The sequence below is a fragment of the Hemicordylus capensis genome, chromosome 4, assembly GCF_027244095.1.
Source record: "Hemicordylus capensis ecotype Gifberg chromosome 4, rHemCap1.1.pri, whole genome shotgun sequence".
NCBI lineage: Eukaryota > Metazoa > Chordata > Lepidosauria > Squamata > Cordylidae > Hemicordylus > Hemicordylus capensis.
In genome coordinates, this window is record NC_069660.1 from 270,261,667 (window position 1) to 270,284,766 (window position 23,100).

Below are 23,100 nucleotides of genomic sequence, written 5' to 3' on the forward strand. Positions count from 1 at the left end.
CATAACGAGGTGTTCCACGAAGGCAGGTAGGCACAGGTTTCTCTATGGGGTGGAGAAAAATAACAGTGCTCTTCTTCCCTTAATTCCCACACTGCCCGATTCTACATGCATATTCAGAAGTCTCACATAAATGAGAGTGCGTTGGGCGGTTCTATGCAGAATTAGGAGCGCCTAAAACCTTTTTAAATGATCAGTAGGTTAAAGACATCGCCCAGCTTGGCATAGGTCAAGTTCAGACTGATCGATCTCCTGGGAACGAAGGCTCGGTGTCCCGGGAACAGCCGACTGTGAGGAAGAGGAAGAAGAAGAAAGCCGGGCGGAGATGAGCACGTGGGGAACACGCAGGGGAAAGCTATCAGAGAAGCGCCAAGAGCGCGCTTCTCGGATCCAAGAAGAAAGCAAATGGAATGATTCGGAAGTGAACGGCTTCAGCAGAATTTGGTCTCACAGGAAACGTGCGTCGGATTGCAGCCTTCTTGACAGCTTGTGCCAACACCACAGAGATTGTTGCATTCATAGGAAAAGCAAAAGAAACCGCAAATCTGCTCTCCTCTCCCTGGCGCAGCAGCGCGTACAGACAGGGCGGCAGAGCGAGGGCTGACGCCTGCGTGGTTGGGCTGGGCTCTCGCTTAATCAGGGGTGGCGCTGCGAGGCGGAAATGTGATGGGGGAAGGCCTAGGAATGCAAAGTGGGCGAGGAGGAGGAGGGGCCCGCCTGGGAAGCACGGAGGATGTTGGGGCTGGGGGCGGGAGGGCTGGCGGAGGGGGGCCTGGTTCCTTCTCGCCGGAGCTATATAGCGCACCGAGCGGTGGGAAAATGCTCACTCTCAGGGGCGAGGTGCTGCGCTCTGGCACAGCCGCAAGGGAAAGGGGGCGGCAGGTAGGGCTGGGACGGGGCGCGCGCAATCCGGCAGGAGTCCCTCAGCCTCTTCCATTCCCAACCCCGCGAGCTGTGAAGGTGGCAGCGTGACGCCCCTGTGCCTCAGCCTAGCGGGGAAAGAAGCCCCGGGCTAGCACCAGTGACCAGGCGCGTGGCGGTGCCTGCTCTGCGGAAACTTGCTCTCTGGGAAACTTGCTGGCTTCCTCTCCAAGGGTGCCGCCGCCTTGGGCTTCGCTTGCCCCCGGGAGTCAGCTGTGGTTAGGTAGCGGCAGGGCGCTGGGATTTGCCTCTCCTTTCGCGACTGTCTTCCCTGCCCGTAGCAAGAGAGCAGCCGCGGCGGACTTACTGGGCACGCAGGGAGCCTGAGGAAGAGGCGTGGAGGCTCTTCTCGCTCTCGGGCAGCCGCCGAGGTCCTCCCAGCCAGGTACCCGCAGGCGGGGTGACACTCAGGCTTGGCCAGCGCTAGGTGTCTGTTGCCTTCCGTGTTCCTCAGAGTAGACGCTCGCCCGACAGGCAGAGAGGGAGGTTTTCGGTTCCTGACTACGCTCTGGCGCTCTGCTGCTCACTGAATTGTTGAGGCGCTCCCAGGAGTTCTGTGGTCACCCCTCGGTGCACGCTGGTGAACGGGCCACCCACCCCACCCCACCCCACCTCACCCCCGCCGGTTGCCGCTGCTCAGTCGCCGCCTCCGCCCCGGCTTCCGAAGGGAGCCGCAGCCATGAACATCATCCTGGAGTTCTTCGTCGTCACCTTCAAGGTCCTCTGGGCGTTCGTGGTGGCCGCCGCCAAGTGGCTCATGCGCCCCAAGGAGAAGAGTGTGGCCGGGCAGGTGTGCCTCATCACCGGCGCTGGCAGTGGGCTCGGCCGGCTATTCGCTCTGGAGTTTGCCCGCCGCCGGGCGCGCTTGGTGCTGTGGGACATCAACACTCAGAGCAACGAGGAGACGGCCGGCATGGTGCGGCACATCTACCGAGAGATCTCGGAAGAAGAGGTCGTGGCTGCTCAGAAAGGTAAGGCTGGTTGGCTGCTGCTGTGCGCTCTTCGGAAGCGGGGTGATTCGAGGCCGAAGCCCCAGCCCCTAATTCTGAATGCAGGTCAATTGCGCTGGGGAGCCAAGCCCCGCTTTCTTCCAGGAAGGAAGAGCAAGGTGTCTGTTCTGTACCCTTTGAAATAAAGTGTTGGGTGATTGGAGGAGATAAAACGTGTTGGCTCCCTTAAAGGGGTAGCAATAGCCGAAACTCTTGCTTCGTGGAACAGAGAATTCCTGCTGCACCTAGATAAAGTTCTACAACCCTAAAGATCATTCTTGCTTCAAGAGCATTAGAGTTATCTCTTCTTTCGGTCGAAGCAAAAGGGTGATACGACTCATAGCAGTCCGAGGGGAGATGTTCGGGAAGAGCGTGGAGGTTCTTACAGAAACCTCTGCAGGGCAACAGACTTTTGCAAGACAATAACTGGTCTTGTGTGCAACTTTTTTTTTTTAAGTCCTCCAGAGTGTCTCTTTACCTGTTTCCACGTCAAGGGCTGCTGAGTTTAAAAAGAAAAACTCCAAAGTTTTTCTGCCTTGTGAAAAGAACAAGTCAAGTGTTGAAAACGCAAAGGTGTTCTTGTTTTTTCCTTGCTTTAAATCTTAGTTGCGGGGAATATTCTCCAGCTTTGCAAGATCACCCTTTACTAAGACAGTGATTTTATTCATGTAAGCCCTTGCTGCCACCTATGATTCTTTTTTTAAGCTAGGCAAGAAAGACACTAAAGTAGTTTGTCGGCTTTGAAGTTTGGGGCTGAGCAAGAGTGTGGACATGTGCCCCCTCAGATAAGTAGGAGAGGAGAGCTGGTCTTGTGGTAGCAAGCATGACTTGTCCCCATAGCTAAGCAGGGTCTGCCCTGGTTGCATCTCAGTGGGAGACTTGATGTGTGAGCACTGCAAGATATTCCCCTCAGGGAATGAAGCCGCTTTGGGAAGAGCAGAAGGTTTCAAGTTCCCTCCCTGGCTTCTCCAGGATAGGGCTGAGAGAGATTCCTGCCTGCAACCTTGGAGAAGCCGCTGCTAGTCTGTGAAGACAATATTGAGCTAGATAGACCAATGGTCTGACTCAGTATATGGCAGTTTCCTATGTTCCTAAGTACCCCCCCCCATTTCTGTCTACCAGTCAAATTTCTTTTCTGGTGCTACCACTGGCACTGGGGTGGGTGGGGTACTAACTGCATCCTAGATTCAAGTCTAAAATCCTACATACAAATCTGGAAAATCCAAGTAAACCATTGCAGGTAAGGGGAAAAGGACTGATCAACTGTTTACTAAGCTCTGAACAACTCTGTCAATATGATTAACTATTTACTGTACTTTGTGGTGAGGATAAGAAGAAAATTGTCCTTTTCCAGTAGAAGTAATAGCCCCATTATCTACAAATGGCAAAGAAGGCCTGGAAATACTTGGCTTTAGAACAATCCAGGCCAGAGAAAGAATGGCTGGCAAAATGGTAACCTACCTGCCCCCCCGCCCCCCAATCATGAAATGGGAATTCTGTTAAGTGCCTATTGTAGAGAGGGGTTTGGGGTTTTATCCAACTGATCAGTTTAAGATGAGATATTTGTGTGTTAAACAGATTCAGGCTGCAATTCTAATTGTACTTGCTTGGGAGCAAATCCAGTGAACTTGATGAGACTTATTCCTGGGTGGGCATGTAGAGGATTGGGTTATATATTCTTACTCCCTTTGCTTTGAGATTCAAATGTTCCAGTTTAAGTAGTCTTTGGATTGAGCTCTCGGTTCTGTCTTTGGCTTTTTGTTGGTACTAGGTTCTACTATATCTGGTATCTCCACTGGGTACCAGTAGATTATCATTAAAGAGAAATTTTGAGGAGTGAGTCCCAAATTGCTTTGGCATGTAGTAGATTGTCTGCTCTTAAAAGCTGGACAATATTTCTAATCATATTCTCTTCTCTGCTTGTCTGGATTTCTCTAAACAGCTGGGCATGGTGAAGAAGTGCTACCTCATTACAACTTGCAAGTTCATACATATACTTGTGATGTGAGCAAAAGAGAAAATGTCTACACAACTGCTGAGAGAGTCCGCAAGGAAGTTGGTGAAGTCTCGGTCCTGGTTAATAATGCTGGTGTGGTCTCTGGGCATCATCTCCTGGAATGCCCTGATGAGCTTATCGAGAGGACCATGATGGTTAACTGCCATGCACACTTCTGGGTAAATATTCCTGTTATCTCTTTTAATTTTGGGTCTGCACTTTCCCTGGGGGTGGGGCTGTAGCTTGATAGAACACATGTTTTCCACGCAGAAGGTCTTGGATTCAACCCCTGCATGTCTAGGTAGGGCTGGGAATGATCCCTGTCTGAAACCCTGTAGAGAGTCAGACAATACTAAGCTAGATTACCAGTGGTTTGACTTCGTATAAGACAGCCTCCTGAGTATATATTATCTCTTTTTTGCCTGCCCAGTTACTTGGTGACCCTGATCCAAAGAATTATAGTGCAACTGACATATGTCCTATTGACTTGCACAGGAAAGTGACTAATGGATCAGGACCACTAGATACAGAGACATTGGTGGTCTTCCTGTGTGTTTGTAGAATCTCATCACTGTCTTGTGCACAACACTATCTATTGTATAAATACTGTAGTGGGCAAGATTAAGGGTGGCTTCATATGACACACAAAACTGAACTGCTGGTTCCCAGAGCTCAGCGGTGAACCCGACCTCCGATGGGAGAGCGATATGCCAATGTAGTCCAAACCTGCTAATATTGGTATGTTCCATCTAAGATGGTTTTTGAACCCTTCTGTAACTGACTTCAACTCTTGGTTATAAATGTCTGGTTTGGAACTGCAAACTGAGTGGAAGGTGCTGAATTGGTGGGTTTGGATGACACAAGAGCAATGTCAGTATATTGCCCCGCCATTGGGAGTCAGGCTTGCTGCTGAGCCTTGGTAACGAGTGGCTTGGCTTTTTGTGTGTCATGTGAAGCTGCCCTGAGTTAGTCAGGACCAATTCAAGTCCTGTTAATTTCAATGGTGCTTTGTCATTGCTAACTTAGACTGGATTCTGCCCGGTATGTAAATTGGGATTATTTGTGTGTGACTTGTAAGTAGCCAGCAATATGAAGGTTTCATTAAGTGTTAGGACAATGAAGATGGTCACTTCTAAGTTCACATTCAAAGTCTGGCTTGTTATCTAGCTGGAACTGACTCCATGCAAGCCTTCTGTACATAATTCTGCTGCCTTACACTGTGGTCCATCAAGCCTGGAATTATCTTTTCTGATTGGTAGCAGCTGTTATGTCTCAAACAAGTATTTCCCAGCCTTGCTATCTACTGTTGAGCAATGGACTTTTCCTTTGAAACATGAATATCTGCAGCTTTGTCTTCCTTTTTACCACTGCTAACAGAATAAGATGTCTTTCTAGATTTTGAGCAAGTATTGCTTTAGACTCTAAAGGGTGTTGGATGATGCATGTCTGCAAAAAGTATATTGCAATTACGCCCCTTGCTTTCCTGGAAGACTTATAGGTACAGAAATGTTAAGATAAAAGCATCATGATGTTTGATTTGCCTATCTCTATTTGGAACTGTTTGATTGAATTATGTTATACAATCTACTTGCATAACAATCTTTCAGATCTGCTGCAGTATATGCGCAGTGACAATTTCAGAGAATGTAGTGTTAAAATATTCTGCCAACTTCATGTCACTGAGAGCCTTAAGTATTTACTGAGCCTTTCTAAAGATAGGAGACTAGACTACTAGCTTATGACCCTTATGTGCCTTACCCTTTAGATCCTTATATATTGTTGAGTGAGGAAAGTGTAATCTGAAAGAAGAGCCAGTTTCAGTGCACATAACACTTAGTTAAATAACTCAGGGATCTTGTTTTGAATGTTTTACAAACGGCATGTACATAAGGCTTTTGCCTGAATGAAGCTTATACTTGGAAAAGCAGAGAAGTTTGACAGTAAATAAGAGTGTGTGGCATATCTGTAAAATTTAGAGTTCTTGGAAATTTTGTCACTATGACATCATTGGCCATTAAAATATGGGAAGATCCTGGACAGTCCAACTGTGTTTGCCTCTGGCGTCTAAATCAAGCTAGTTAGTGTTATGTACTAAGGAATTATCTTAAAATCCTAAAGTAAAAATGAAAAACTATTGGAAATCTTTTTTGATGCCTTACTAAGACATTTCAAGCTCCTCTTTCCGTCAAAGTTTGCATATGCTAGCCCAGTACTACTGGCTACTACTGTTGCAGCTACAGTAAATTCAGAACTCGTTTCTCAGTCTTTCAGAATTGTAAATAGCAGCTCACAACCTCTGTACTTACATGAAAATGTTCTTGAAGCTAGGATGCATGAGCCTTTATAAAATTAAATATGCCAAGGAAGTTCTAATGAAACAGTCAGCATTAATTGCAGATGCCAATGATTCAGATTTTGTCTTCCTATCTTTATATTGTTGGGCAGCCAGCAACCTCTGAGTTTATAAGCTTTATTTGTTTCTAAGCTCAAAGTAGCAGAAATTGCTGGTTGCCCAACTGAAGATGAACAATATAAGAATTGACATCTGGAGCTGATCTAAACTAATGCTGACTTTTTGTTTTATTAGAACAACTTCCTTGGCATATTTTTAAATACATTTTTATAAAGACTCATGCATCCGGACACCTAGCTACCAGCTAAACTAATGATCCCCGTAGTTGGTAAAGAACACAAATTTTATGGCCTCAGTTCTGGAAAAAGTTGGTCATACTGAAGCTTCACTGAAATCTCTTTAGTTGCAATCAGTATGAGTTCCACTCAGTTGGCCCACTTACTTTAATGGGACTTAAGCACAAGTAATTCTTGTAGATCATAGCCAGTACTTAAATATCTTGCGAGGTATCTTGCTCCAACCCAGTTATCTGATTCACTGTGAAGTGTACAGTTTTGATACTTTATTTAAAACAGCAGCATTTAAGCTCTCCTGGCAACACTAAATCTACAAATAGTAGTTATGCATAGCATAAGTTTGCATATTATTAAAAACACACTTTACCCTTCTCATGTCAAGAAAAACACAGCCCCCCAATTGTCTTGTGAGATGTCTGGACTACACCTGCATTTGGTAACCAAGACAATAATTATATTTAGGACAAATAACTTTATTTAAAATAATAGTGTAATGTTCATAGTAGCACATCTCTTTCCTCTGCAAACCAATACTACACTTCAGTCAATGTATTTCTAGCTAGCACATTTTTTAAAAAAGGACGGTGTCAGAGGCTATAAGTAATTTTGATAATGTAGCATTGATATTCCACGTTTGATGCACATACTTGCAATCTTCTTTACTGTGACCTTGATCAAATGGAACTGGGTACTTGCTGAATGTGCATTACCTTCTGCTTATGAGAGAGTAGCTGTCCAGCATTCATTTTATATGTGCATCTGAGTTGCCTCTGTAGCTGACCAGAAAAAAGCACTGCCTCTTCTAGGATCTGTGGTTCCAAACAGGATTGCTGCTAAACCTTGCAATTATAGCAAAATCAAGTGTATTGAACAGAAACATTAGTGACCTGTTTACCTTGTTCAAATAACAATAGCCAAGCAAAGATGGTTTTTGTCAAGAACTAGTGTTCTTAATGCAAACATAGAAAAATATGGAAGAGACACTCCGCCCCCTGCCAAACATTTTAAGAACATTGCCATTCTCTGGCACATAGGAAATCGGAGTGTGTAGTCTAGTGAAAGCCAAAGCAGTTATCTTGTGGTCTGGTACCATCTCATTGGGTATATATAGCTACATAATCTCATTATTGGAGAGCCAGCATGGTATAGTGGTTAGAGTGCTGGACTAGGACCGGGGAGACCCGAGTTCAAATCCCCATTCAGCCATGAAACTAGCTGGGTGACTCTGGGCCAGTCACTTCTCTTTCAGCCTAACCTACTTCACAGGGTTGTTGTGAAAGAGAAACTCAAGTATGTAGTACACCGCTCTGGGCTCCTTGGAGAAACAGCGGGATATAAATGTAATAATAATAATAATAATAATTATTATTATTATTCCAATGCAAACCAAGCATGTGTTTTTTGAACGGGAGATTCTCAGCAGGCTAAAAACTAGTGAAGTTATTGCTTGAAATCTTCTAGTTTTGCAGAGAGACTGAACCATTCCCTCATATTGTGGCCAATATGGTTATATTTTTGTCCTATAGGATATTTGTAGAGGTCAGCTGTTCCACTCAGAGGATACAATGTTGCTGTGCTAAAGCTTCAAGGTCTGGTGATGATGTATTTTGCTGGCTTATTTGGAAGCAATAGCCTGCCAATGTCTCGTTTGGGCTGGTCTACAGAAGTCACACAGTACCAAGATTAAACCTTGGCTTCACATGATGTCTAAGAGCCTCAAGAGCACACATTTTCCTGCACTCATGAGCCTTGGAAGAATTCTTCTAACTGTACTTAGAAAGAAGCCAGGATAAGTCAATGGTGTCAGGAGATAAGTCAACTGATCCAGAGAGAGAGAGAGAGAAAGAGAGAACCCATGCTCTGAACCCAGCTTTAGCTGGGTTTAAAGTGTGGCTTACTGTTCAACTTTGGATAGAATAAGCCAGGATCGGTTAGTTCAGACATCAAGGGTGATCCTGGCTTCTTTCTAAATGTGATTGCGGTAGAATTCCTCCAAGGCTCATCCAGGCAGGGGAGGGAGGAGTGTGCATTAACAAGGCTCAGACAAGGCAGCAGTTAGAGCAAGTACATATCTGCAGATGGCATAGAAGTTGCCATTCTTGGCTAATGGGCTTATGTGATGGACCTCTGTGTCTACAACAATAGTTATGTACAGTTTTTAAATGCTGCATTTTAACAGTTCTCCAATTTAATTTCAACATTGACTCTTAAAAAGCCTTTGAAAATGAGGATGCTCATTCAAAAATATAGTTGTATTCAGTGGTCCAGTACAGAGATAACATTCCTAGCTCCTAACCATGATTAGCAGATTAGAAGTGTGTTTCAGGCTTAGATGCTCCCGCTCTTTGTATTCTTCTCTGACATGGTTTGTATTGCCCAAATGATGGTTAATGCTACACAGACACCTTCATAACCAAGATTTACCAACTTTCTTCAATCTTTGATTATGAGGACAACCCTTGTTAACATTAACCATAGGTAGATATATCACTGCTACACTATGAGGCTATTCACATGTGTGTGCAAAACAGGGCTGGGCTCATTTAGCCCAGTTTTGTATGCACGTGTGAACCGCTATGATTGGGCTGATCGCGGCAGCTCCGTGGCAGCAAACCCGCCTATTTAGTCACCCTTTAAAATGAGGTTAAGGGAGTGAGCGCTGCCTTAACCTTGTTTATTTGATCATGTGTCAGCCGTGGCTGCTCTCAGCTGCAACTGGCACACTTGGGGGGGGGGATCCCCATAATGCACCGTGCACTCACACGGTGCATTATCGGAGCTCTGGGGGGCAGGGAGACATGTTGCGGTGCGTCCGGCACCCTGACCCTTGGAGTTGCTGGGAGCAGCCACTGCTCGTCTGGGTGGGCCAGCTGCTCGCCCAGGGAAAGGGAGACAATCATCTGCGGGGAAAGTAGGTTTAACCCGCCTTCCTTGAAGCCTGCTCGTGAGAAGAGGCTCTATGAGTACAGCAAATGGTCGTAGAACGAAGAAGTTTGCAGGGGGGAGGGAGTGTGAGAGCTCTCCACACACTCTTGATCTCCTAACCTGCTGTTTTATGGTAACATTTAGGCTGAACTAAAAATAGCATTGAAATGTCATGTATATATCTACCATATCTATAGTATGCAAACTGCCGTTTACCCCCTCCTGATCAAAGTAAGATGGTGCCAGAGAGGATTAATGTTAACAGTAGTATATACAGAAAGTTGTACTATATTTTAGTACAACTGCTTGACTAAATGCATATGTTAGAGCCGAGGATAGGTGGCTCTTCCACTTGCGTGCAAAAGTCTAAATATAGACTCTAAACAGAGGGAGCTTGCCTTGCTTATAAGTATTCATTCAATGTTTGTGTTAACCAATGAAATCTAGTAAGACAAGTGAGACTTACTGCGACATTTTATTGCATCTCAGTTCTTAAGAGGAGTATAGTCCGGAACAGGAGCCTCGCTGTGCTATTCAGACCTTGTGGTGGAGTTGCAGAAGTTGGAGGAAGAAACATCCCCCTCCTCCTTTGATCCCTTTGCTTGCTACCTAACCTAAGTACCTAACCACCAAACCTAAGTATGGTGCTGGAGGGCCAGATCTGGGCTTTCTGCCAGCCCTAACCCTAAGTACTTTATTACTATATAGTGTGTGTTGCAAGGGATGGTATCAGTTCTGCAGAGTGGTAAAGGGAAAAGACATCCTGAATGCTGGGACTGCAGTGTTTTTCAGGGTGGGTCTAACTTTTTGTTCTGACATTGCAATTCCAATTAGCGTTGCCACCCTGAAGTTGCCATCATTGCCTTTGAAGGAAGCTCCTATTAGAGCATGTGAGGTTTGACACTAAGAATGCATGAACAATCAAAATTTTGTTTTCTTACAACCCAGTTCGAGCTCATCTTAAGAGAACATAGTGCTAGTCTGAGCAAAACTGATTGCCAGGTTCCATCTTGGAACATAGGAAACTGCCATATACTGAGTCAAACCATAGGCCCATCTAGCTCAGTATTGTCTGCACAGACTGGCAGTGGCTTCTCCAAGGTTGCAGGAGGAATCTCTCTGAGCCCTATCTTGGAGATGCCAGGGAGGGCACTTGGAACCTTCTGCATGCAAGCGTGCAGGAACCCACTTACATTTCTTAAAAGAGTGTGTGGTAGCCAAAAGAGTGTGGCAGGGAGTAAGCAAGCTGTTAGAGTGGCCCGATTTGGAAAAACAGACTCAGGAAGAACTAACCTCGGGTTTGAGCGATAGAACCTCTTTTCGGGGTCCTAGAAAGAAGCCCTCAAGGAAACGGTATGGAACGGGTGCCCTCATACTAGGGAACTGGAACATTCCCCTTCTTGTAATTAGGTTAGTAAACCTGTATGTCATTTATGCAATGTTCCTGCATAGGAACAGGGAGGGATGACATGACCAAGAAGTTCATGTGGATAAGACAGTAAATTTATTCTGGAAAAGTTTGTATGGTTATGTGCAGAAAAACAAGTGTATCTCTTCTAAACAGCAATAGGACAAATTGTGGAAATGGACGTTGGATGTAAACCCCCCCCCCCGATTACCTGATGTGCCTTGAAATCCGCCCCCTGCCCCGTTACAGTACTGCCTGCATATACTTTATAACCCTGTTGATTACCAAATCCTTGTGTGTAGATATTTGTATATATGATGTACAAACAACCACTTTGTATAGAATTGTGCTTTAGTAACATACTGTATGCTTTGTAGCTTGTTAGTTCAATAAAAAATCTTGTTGTCCTATCTTGGAGATGCTAGGGAGGGAACTTGGAACCTTCTGCTCTTCCGATAGTTGCTCCATCCCCTAAGGAGAATATCTTACAGTGCTCAGATCACACATCAAGTCTCCCATTCATATGCAACTAGGACAGACCCTGCTTAGCTGAGGGAACAAGTTATGCTTGCTACCACAAGACCAGTTCTCCTCTCCATATGGTGGTAGAAACTGGTCCCAGCCTTCAGTCTTATGGTACTCTTTCTGAGTGATGGATTGGGGCAATCTTGCTTGCTTGCCATGGACTAATTTCAGAGTGAAACATATTGCCCTATGGGCACGCCATGACAATCACAAGTTTGTCAGCACTTTTAGGGAGAAGGGAGTTTTTCCTAACACTTCTGCATTGTAACAAGGTCTTGATAGCTTGCAGTGTAGCCTTTCAGGCTTCCAAAATGAAGGTATCATTGCCTTTTTGTTGAGATAGGAAGCATTTTTAAGTAGAATTTTTTCCTTTGTGCTCATCAAGTTAGAAATTCTGTTTGATATACACAACAGCAAAACTTTATCATCTTGAAATGGGTTTCTAGAACTTTGACTCTAAATAAGAAAATATTAACTTGTTAATATTGACTGACATTGCATGTGGTTTTAGGTCCCTTGGGGACATATCTTGAAGAGGCAAACCTGGCTGCAGAAGGAAGGGAGAGATGGTGATAATCATCCCTCCTCCCCATCACACTCACAACATTTGTTTGGATGTCAGCCACTATATATCCACTCTGTTTGTACTTTGGATGCACTAGTGAAGTTTTGTATAGATTTCCTGAACAGCAAATCCAACCTCTTTGTCTAATCTTTTCTCTCTTGTTTGAGGGAGAAATAAACTCTACAGTTGTGCCATTATTATTGCATTTATCTGCTTTCCACAGAACAGACTCCTGGGCTGCAATCCTGTACACACTTAAGAGCAAGCCCATTAAATGCAATGGAATTTACTTCCAAATAAATGTGCACTGGATTATGCTGCACAACTGTTTCCCCCTGATTCTGGTTTATTTAAGTGCCCATGATTTGAAATTTAAGGTGGATTGGGGTGAGCATGATTTGGTTTTGATAATATGCTGGCTCCTTTTCAGGTCTACTGCTAGAGACCAATATCACAAAATTAGAGGAGGTATGAAGCTTCCTTCCATATAATTCTCTGGACTTGTGGTGTTATAAAATAAGATGCTCAGAGTACTTCTATGAATACTTAAAGTGCCTAGAGAGAGAAAAGTGGTTAAATTCGAATAATGAAAGATCTGCAAAAACCTATATACATCTACATTTTTCATTTATTTCATAACCATATGGGAAGCAGCTCTGGTGTTAATCAAATGGAGAGGTGAAGAATTCTCACAATTAGAATTGGAATGCATTAGTAAGTGGGATTTAGGATAGAGGTGCTAGGAAACCTTCAGTGAATAATGAACCACTGTGTAAAACAAAAGGTGACTCCTTTTAATGGGGTTTGGCTGTTTATTTTTGGTATAGAATCTAAAGGCTAGTTTGTTTTTTTATTTGCTGTACTGTTTAAAGTCTGTGTCAACTTCTCTTGCTTCCTGATGTTCCTGGGTCAGGGTAGGCTTTGCGTGTGTATATTTTTGAATAAGCTAATAGCTGGAATGCAGTAGCTAGATGATTTGGAGCTTTCTGCTGATCAGTATATTGTGGGTTTTAAGGCCTGAAAAAGCAATTTTTGTGTGTGCGTGCATGAATACTGACAGGTAAATCATTTTAAATTGATCTATGATGGCAGAATATGTAAGTAGGCTGGTTCTGAACTTTTTATTAGTAACCTTGCCTGGAACTTGCCTATCTTTTAATCCTTGACCTGAGGAGAAATAGTTTGGCCTGTAGGATGATATCTTGAACTAGAATTATTTGAAAACTATAATTTGATAACTCAGGCCAGTCATTTTGAGACTTGTTCCAGGGTTCGCAAGGGTTCCTCAGATCCTTATTGGAAGGTTCCTCAGTAATAAGAAATAAGTCATGACAAGCAAGTCTTCTTCTGGACATAGAGAAGCTGTCCTTCTTCCCTTCAACATGAGTATTGCAGAGGGAGTGTTGTGTATGTTTTCAGTCTACACTCTTGGCGCACATGGGGTGACAATGAGGCCTCACAGCCATATAAATTCAGTGAAATGTGCAGTGTATTGGTAGCAAGCAAGAGTGTAGGAAAGGGTTCTCTGAAGAGAGAAGGTTTGAAAAACAGTGCAACTCTCAGTATTCATCCGTGTCAGGCCAGACTTGAAACTTGTCAGGGCAGTAGTGCAGTCTTGCAGCGCGCGCAAACACACACACCTCTCACATTCTAACCTTTTGACTTCTTCTTTGGGTACGGGTTAGTATTCTCTGTGGCAAACAAATGGTGACAGTCAAAACCTGATGTTTGTTTGTGCCTTACTTCAGCCAGTGTTTGGACAATCCATTCCTGTTAGGATAAGCTAGAACACAACTTGATAGCCTAGTCCCTAGAAATTCCAGAGGAATCCTGTAGATTCTCTGTGTGTGTAATCGCTCACAAGTTTCTGTTCTCCCCTGCATCTCCCCCTGCCCCCCGTAACTTCATCTGAGTATCTGGATGTGCATTCTAACTTCTTGCATAACTTGTTGACAAGTGTGGGCTAGCAGTTGTAAGAACTGCTTTTACAGCACAATATCCTTATCTTGTTCATGTGTCGTATTTGTAGGGGGGATAGTTGCAGGGGATTACCAGTTGCAGGATAATAGCAGTAGGAGAGAGGGCATGCCCTCAGCTCTTCCCTGTGCGCTTCACAGAGGTATCTGTTGAGCCACTGTGCAGAAGCAGGATGCTGGACTAGATGGGCCTTGGGCCTGATCCAGCAGGGCTTTTCTTATGTTCTTATAGTATATGTGTTCATGTATGTAACCTACTTCTTAGATTACTGCAACACATTGTACATGGGGATGCATTTGAAAATGGTCTAGAAACTGTAGCTGGTACAAAATAGGGCTGCAAGATTGACTGGGATTGGACATTTTGAGCCTGTTACGCCAGTTCTTCGTCATTTGCACTGGCTCCCAGTCCATTTCCGGGGCCAATTCAAAGTGCTAGTGTTAACCTTTTAAAGCCCTAAATGGCTTGGGACCAGGTTATTTGATAGAGCACCTTGCTCCATAGGCCCCAATCTGGACCTTAAGATCTTCTTCGGAGGCCCTCCTCCAAGTGCTCTTGCCAAACTAGGTGAGGCGGGTGGCTGCTAGGGAGATGGTCTTTTCCTGATTGCACCCTATTTATGGAATAGCCTCCCCAGTGAGGTTCGCCTGGCTTCATCACTTTGTTCTTTTAGATGCCAGGTGAAGACCTTTTTGTTTACTCAGGCCTTTTAATGTTAACTGATTTTTAAAATGTTTTAAAATTTGTATTGTATTTTTGTATCTCCCCCACCCCCGCCCGCCCAGTTCTTGGTCTGCTTAGGATTTAATGAGTTGTAAGCCACCCAGAGAACAACTTGTTATGGAGTGATTAATAAAGTTTATTATTACTATTTGTAAATGGTAGGCTAACAATGAGGATATTGGAGGAAGAATTGGCTTATCTTCACCTTTACTTAGGCCCCCCAAAAGTGCTCAAGTGAGAGTGTCTTAACACAGGGGTTCTCAAACTTGGGTTCCCAGATGTTGTTGGACTACAGCTCTCCTCATCTCCATCATAGCAGAGGCAGAGCTATAATGGAACATAGCATGGAGAGGAACAAATGTTTCTGGGCTCTGAGATGGGCTGCTAACTGAATGACAGCTTGTTCTTCACTCTCACCTCTCCAAAGAAGAAAGCAGGGAGGTGGTGGGGAGGGGCCATCTTCAATCTCTTCCCCCAGCGCCCACTCCCACCTTCCTTTCCTCCTGCATGATGGAGTTGTAGTGCAACCATCTGGGGACCAAGTTTGAGAACTCCTCCTAACTAGAAAGGCAAAGGGCCTTTCTAGTTAGCTGTTGCCCTTGCATAGAGGAGAGAGGGAGAATTCACATTAGTCAATCCCATTGTCTGTGGTCAGATGTTCTTCCACCTCTTTTTATGTATACATTTTCTCTGCTAAGAGCATTCATATTAAAACATATTAAGATAATATAATCCTAGTTAAGAAAACAGCATGAACAGCCTTTTTAAAGCAGAGGGGAAAGCCCCCCCCTTTTCTGGGCCTGAATGCCAATTGTGAGGAGTGGGGTAGAGTCCAAAGCTGTGGTACCACCATGAGGAACACCCTGCCTCTGGTCCCAATCCCTGCTGGTATATTTCCCAGACTATGGGAAACACCTATATCGGGAAGCAGAGATGTAGGAAGATGCTGAAAGGCATCGTCTCATACTGTGCGGGAGATGGCAATGGTAAACCCTTCCTGTATTCTACCAAAGACAACCACAGGGCTCTGTGGTCGCCAGGAGTTGACACTGACTCAATGGCACAGTTTACCTTTATAGAAGGAACCCTCTGCTGTTGCATTCATGGTAGGAAACCTTGTCAGTTCATCACTCAAATGCCAATATTGAACGGTGGGATAAATGAGTTCCCTTTCTACAAGTGCAACTCTTAAAAGCAATATTGGCTCCCTGAATGACACTGAGGCTGAATGGTGTCGTGGCTAGCAGAGAAATTGGCCCAGGAGTTAAAACAGAGGTGCAGCAGGAACAATGCAAAGCAAAGCGAAACCCTAATCTGTGATGATGTATCTTGCTGCTTGTATCTGTTTGTTTCCCCATATCTGATTGCTTTAGCTATGGTGCTCCCCATCCCTGCTCCGGGGCATTCATCCCCCATTATTATTATTATTATTATTATTATTATTATTATTATTATTATTTATTTATTTATTTTAATTTTCCACCATTAGAAATTGGAACGGCAAATAGGCTGTCCCCATGTAGCACTGGTACTCCCGCTCCCACTTTGCAGCAAGTTGTCTTTACCCATGGACTGGCTTGTAGACTTGAAGATTTTATAGGCAGCAGTGATAGCTCATTAACTACCATCTTCTGTTGTTGGTAACAGAAAGTGCAGTTCTGTGACTAGCATTCTTTCTCCCTGCCCCCACCCCATTAGTGCAGCTTCTTGTTTTCCAGAATTGAGACAACTATTCTAAGTTGCTGGAAAATATGAAGCTAACCCATCCTGAATATGGTGAGGACAGCGTCTGTGCCAGTTGTCACAGACAAGTGAGGGTATGAAACCTCAAATGCCCACTCAACCATGAAGCTCACTGGGCCAGCCTCTATCTCCCAGCCTAACCTACATTACAGGGTTGCTGTGAAGCTAAGAAGGGACTGAGAACCATGTCTGAAGTCCTTGGCAGAACAAGACAGAAATAAAATTAACTCTCTGGCTATGTCCCATGTCAAATATGCATTTTATCTGGTCACCATTGTACTTAGATTCTGTTTAAAAACATGCAGCATTAATACCTCCTTTCAGATTCTGAGAGTTCACTACTTGTACCACATCAGAAAGTAGCACTTTGCAGCTTAAACACTCATCCTGCAGCAGTATTCTTGTATGTATTTCTGAAAGAGCAAGGAATATTGTTCTCCTGATAGAGAATTGGAGTTCCTGCAGACAAGTGGGAAATATCATCAGATGTGGGGTGACCTGCAGATATGTTGGTGTTCACAAAATCTGAAGGGAAAAACGACGGGGGCCAAAAAACCTCTAAAATGTTATATAATGGGGTGGAATGTTCATGGGCTTAGTGCAATTAACAAACAAGCAGATGGGCAGAACTAATGGAATGCTAAAAGTGTTGGTGGGGGGAGGAGAGCTTGAACAAAAAAAATCAGGTTGAAGAATACTCCTTCAGTTTCAAGCCCTTCTGCTTCTGAGGGGGAAAGCTGTGTAAAATTCTTTTCTCACTAGTCATTTCACAGCTTTGTGTTTCTCAGGGAGAGGTTTTTAAAAGGAGCCGAGTCTGTGCCCCTTCCTAAGAAAACATCCAGAAAACACAAAAAATAAAACTTGCAGGAGTAAAGAGCAGCCCCTGAGAAGGCTTTGTTACATGTGCTTGACTAGTGGGTCTCTGCCACCATCAGTGGGTGAAGCAGATCCCCACTCCCAAAGATCTTGCTAGATAGTAAATTCACTGTCTTAGGAGCCAGCAGTCCTTTAGCTATCTAGGACCAAGTAATTTCTTTTATCAGTTTGTACAAGGCATCAGTAAAATTGATGAAGAAATGTACTCTGAGCATCTAAATCTATACTTTGATCCACCTGGCGCAGAAGCAAAGAAAGCATGGTGGTTGTTATTATGATTATTACATTTATATCCCGCTCTCCCTCCAAGGAGCCCAGAGCAGTGTACTACATACTTGAGTTTCTCTTTCACAACAACCCTGTGAAGTAGGTTAGGCTGAGAGAGAAGTGACTGGCCCAGAGTCACCCAGCTAGTTTCATGGCTGAATGGGGATTTGAACTCGGGTCTCCCTGGTCCTAGTCCAGCACTCTAACCACACTACACCACGCTGGCTCTTGACTAGAAGATACATGGCTCCAATTCAGAGGTTGGTGTATTCAAGCTGCTGTATGTGAGCGTTATAGCCTGAACACATGGTAAAGGGATGGGTGTTCCCATTTGCACTGAAAATTTGATATGAATGAATGATCCCTGTTCATATGAAAAGTGTAAATGGGCACTAGTCATTCAGAGCAATCTTTAGAGGCGCATTGTGATCCAGTGTGTAACTCTGTTTGATTTTTCACACATGAATCTCCCTTCCTAAATTGGGGGAATGGTCTGTGATGTTCAAATAGAGCGCTAGGTTTCCAGCCTCCAGCAGACCAGCTTGTTTCTTCCAAAAATGGAAACACTTGCCTTCTGCCATACCCAGTCTCATGCTGGGTTTAAATAGCACAGGCACACAGGACTGGAGGAGTGAACCCACCTGCTCCACTGAGCAGCAGGTCTTGGCAGTGGCTGCTGCACTCTCCACCACTGTAGCACAGCTGCATGGAAAGCTGAAATCCTGCTGCCACTAGGTGGGAGAGGTGGTGGCAACTGGTTGCCCCCAAATGTTTGAAATACCAGACAGGCATGCACGGCTGTAATCAGTATCTCTCCTAACACTGGCTTATCTCACAGAAAGACCAAACCCCAGCTACTCTGTCCCCTGGGACACTTCAGGAGGAGAGAAGGATTTTATTGCCACCCTCCTGCGGCTGCACCTTCTCCCTATGCATTGACTGACTTTAGCCCATTCCTCCTCAGTGGATCAGGCCATCAGTTGCCTCCATGATCTCCCCTTTTGACACTCTCTGCACCCACTTAAGGAGACAAGGTCTTTCTGTCTGAGGACAATGGTTCTTGAGATGCTTCAGTTGCCAACTCCAGTCAGTGCCCTGCCTCTGTTGACCTTGCAAAAGACTTGTCGGCTTCCTTGCCACCTGTCCATGCTGCCACTTCTTGTCAACCTGCAGCTACCTCCCCAAGAACTCAGTGTAGCTCTGCCATACTGACCCCTGTGTAGGAAGTCCCAATTCCAAACTACTATGTAGCATGGAGCCTCCTTAATGCCCTTCAGATGGGCCTAGACAGCATCACTTTTCTGAACTTGGCTTTGAAGTTTCCAGTTGCTGGTCCCTAAGCCTAGTTGCTGTATTGATCTTATGATTGCATTTTGTATCTTCCCACCTGTAACAAATTTCTATTTTTCTAGTTGTAGGATAAGTAGAATCAGGATCCACTACAGTGATCTCTTCATTTTATTGTCACTAATGTTTGTAGCCCTATGCAGATGTCACAAAAACCATGAAGAGTCAATACATGGAGGGGGCATCAGAAGACTGCAAATTTCTGGTCTTCTGTACAGAGCTTCCATGAGTTCAGCTTCATGTTATCTGCGTAGGATTACTGTAAGCATCTGTATAAACTAGTCATGTTATCTGAGAAGCATTTGACTGCAAGTCATCTTTGACAATATTACTGTACACTTGGGTTTAAATAATGAGTTATAAGCACAATAAGACTTTGAAAAATGGGAGGCTATATGGACTGTGAATGTAAGTTACCTGTAGGTTTTTCACACATGGATGCCTCGGGTATCAGAAGAGCAAATCTGCTTCGCAGCAGATTCAAGGCATTTTAATTCAAGGGATTAGATGGACCATTCATATAGCCATCAGCACCTTAGGAGAAAGCAGAAGCCCTGGAGTTTTCCCCCAAAATCTGCTGGAAATAGAGGATTTTTTTACCCTGGACATAACTCGAGTTAAGCCAGAATTCGCAGCCTCCCTTTGGAGAAAAACAAAGCCCTGTCTGTCCTGATCCAGCTCACAAGGAGGTTAAGTTAAATCCAGCAAATATGTGGAATGGCACACTCCAATCAGGAGTGGATTTTTTTGGGGGGGGGGGTAGAATCCCTGTCTGTAAAACCTCCTGGAGGTTTTATGCACAGCAGGGTTTACCGGGAGGCTTTACTGCAAACAAAGCTGTCTCAAAAAAACTGCTGAAAATAGTGGAGCTTTTTACTCCAGAGATAAATCGGGCTACACTCGGGTGCAGTGAAAAACATGAATTGCACGTGTGGACTGCTCCCCAATAACTCGCAGGGACTGATATGGCTGATATGAGTACTTGCACCCTCCATTTCGGAGGAGATGTGAGCTAAAAGCAAAAACCTCGCGGTAAAACTGCTGTGTGTAAAACTTCCTGGGGACTAAATGGAAATGGCCTGAATCCTGTATAGTAGGATAGTATTCTATAGCGTTGAGAAAGTGGTTTGTCCAAGGCCACTCAGTGCACTCATTCATGGCAGAAGCAAGATTAAACCCAGGGACCTCCTCATCAGTAGCTCACTTCTTATAGCCTCTGTGTACACAGGAACTTCAGAAAGGAATGAAGGTATCCCTAGAGTAAACCATTCTGTCTTTGAAAATCAGTTTGATTTTAGTCCAAAGATAAGTGCTCACTCAATTTGCAGGTTAGAATGTTTTCATGCTGAAGTTTACTGCTTTAAGGAGATGAAGCTATTGCAGGCTTTTAGTTTTGCATGATTGTGCATTACAGTAGTCCCTCGCCAACCGCAAGGGTTCCATTCCTGGAAACCCTTGTGATTGGCGAATTCGTGGTAGGAGAGCCATAGACTTTAACGGGAAATGAGGTTAGGGGAATCACGAGAGGGAAAGTGCCCCCAAATACCCCAAAAAGTGAGAAAAGATCCCGACCCCCAGAAATTGGCCCACAAACCCACCCCAAATTGGAAAAAATAGTACCAAAGCACGAAGTTTCATCGAGGTTGGCGAGGTCGGTGACAATTTTCCAATCGCAGATACTCAAATGTGCAATGGGAAAACCCATGATAGGCGAAGGATGGCTGTATCTTGTTTTGCCTGCTTGCATCACTCACAGCAGAATGTGTTGCCTTGAGTATCTCTTGCATTCACTTTAAAAAGGTTTCTAGGCCTCACTGTCATAGAGGAGTTTAGTGTGTGTTACTTGCTAAAGGCAAATGCCAAAATGGCTTATTGGGCACGGTGGGACTTCAGAGCATTTAACATGAGTAGGGACAAAACTGTTATCTCATGTATACACATCTTGTGGGGGGCAGGCAGAGAACAAAATATCCCAAACACTATAAAAACACATGAAGAATAAACACTTAAATAGATGTATTGCAAATGTATTCAGTTTTTCCGAGAAGGGAACTTTGGGTTTCCTTGACACACGGCTTGGCACTCTTTTGGCACAGTATTTGGAGTCCTGCCTATCCTAGAGTCCCTGAGTAGCTGTTATGTGCATATCAAGGGGATTCCTTCATGGCTGTCAAACCAGTTGAACCAGTTCCTTTGTGCTGCTAGTATGGTTCAAAGGAGCTGGATAGCACACTGAAGTAAAAAGCCTGAAACCTCCCCACCCCACTTCAATAATCAGGTATTGGTACTACTTTCATCTACTTTAAAACACTAGCTTAACATCTTGATGTGTTGCAAGTGTGTGTGTTGCACAACTTGTTAATGAATGCCCAAATCCTTTGTTTAAATGTTTGCTGTTCCAAAATTGCACTGTACTATGTTACGGATTTGTTCTTATAAACACAAGTTTATTTTATTTTGTTGTTGTTGTTGTTGTTGTTATTATAAACATTTTTATACCGCCCAAAACTTACGTCTCTGGGTGGTTTACAACAGAATAAAAACAAAGTAAAACATTCATTAAGACAAAAATGGGAAAAGTTAACAAGTATCCATATATTTCTCATAATTGTGTTTTGAGGCTAATAATGCAGCTATTGATTTGTGCTATAAAATGTTTCAACTTTATGTTTTTGTAAACAGCTTTGATAATAGAACTACAGTAAATCATTTTCAGGAAAGGAAGGGACATCTGTTAGTTATGACATATGCCAAATTGTTGAGTGAATCACTAGATGGACTGTCCCACCCAGACCTTAAAGTAGAGGAAAGCAGCATGTTGGAATGATCCCTGAAGTTGGGGGAGCTCTTCTCCCCCACCCTACAGAAAACTAGCATGTTCAGGGGAGAGGTTCTAGGCTGGTCTGCTTCCTGTCATGCTGATTTTCCAGGAAGGTTCTAATTCCCCTGAAGGATAAAACATTTCTGAATAGTTCAGAAAATACTGTAACACTAGCCGACCCTGCACAGAGCATCTGTGCGCTCTTTGGGGCCGGCAGTTACCTCTCCCTCACCCTCTGCCTCTGTCTCCGCGGCCGGGCTGCCACCTCTGGCCTCCATGGCCAAGCCCGCCGCAGCGGCAACCAATCCTCCTGGGTGCACCACAGCCAATCAGGTCCATCCGCCACCCAGCCAATCAGCTGGGCGCTGGGACGCACATTCCAAGGCACACCCAGGAGAATTATATATATAGATATTGTTCTTCTGCTGTGATATACCAGATATTGTATGTGTGCTGTGATTATACCAGACCATTAGATATTCTCCTGAACATTATCTGCACAATCTGCCCTAAGTACTACATCCACTGCTGATGCTGAACAGACAAAGGTTACACTTGTGCCTAATTTTCCCCAAGGTGAACTTTGCAGAATTTTGCTTATTTGGCCATAGAATCTTGTATCCTGAAATAGATTAAATGAAGGGGGGTGGGGGTCAGACTAAAAAGAATGCAGCAGTATTGCATTCCTCAAATTAATACAGTGCTATGGTTCAAGAGATTTGAGGAAGGGGGAGAACAGCCATTTCTAGACTCTCCTCTCTATTTTTCTATGTGAACAACTTTTGAGAATTTTTGTTGTTGAAAACAGCATATATAAGTTCTGTATAGACTTTGGCTTCGTGGCGCTTGAGGTAGCTTTCTGAGTGGGTTTATAGTCTGTTTTTCACAGTTGTGAGTAGGCCTGTTCAAATTAGGCCCACCAGTTCTCTGCAGGAGGGCTAAAGTTGAGCAGCACTGATCTAGAGCATTTTTGCCCCTAACAAGACCTAAGTCATGCTGATACTACTTCAGAGCCCGACTGGATGAAACAAATAAGGAACTGATGGTCTTCTGAGACTGAATTAAAGAACAGTAAAAGCTGTATTCTCTTAATAGATCAAGTAGCAAGAAGACCTATGCAGGACATCGAGGTTTGTCATAAAATTGGCTAGGTAGCTAAACCTTGGGGTGTATTATATTAGTTTTTATCCTGTATTGCTCAGTATCTAGCCTTCAGGTCCATCAGCTGACCTATACAACAGCAAAGAGATCCTCCTTTGCCTTTCTTCTTCTACTGGGGAAAAAAAAACTCATTGCACAGGTTTCCTGCCCTTCATCCAAGGTACTTAAGGTAGCTCACACTAGGTTTCCCCAACCATGCCCTCACAGTTC

The 23,100-nt window shown here is 44.1% G+C and overlaps 1 protein-coding gene across 1 annotated transcript in view; it reads left to right on the forward strand.

The window, feature by feature from the left end:
* Positions 1–738: 738 nt before the first annotated feature.
* The window catches only part of RDH10 (retinol dehydrogenase 10), a 34,934-nt gene continuing 12,572 nt past the window's right edge, over positions 739–23,100 (forward strand). Inside the window, exons 1-2 of the mRNA XM_053244244.1 lie at positions 739–1,889; positions 3,850–4,082. Of these exons, the coding sequence (XP_053100219.1) occupies positions 1,598–1,889; positions 3,850–4,082 (525 nt within the window). The 5' untranslated portion in view covers positions 739–1,597. The remainder of the gene's footprint in view (positions 1,890–3,849; positions 4,083–23,100) is intronic.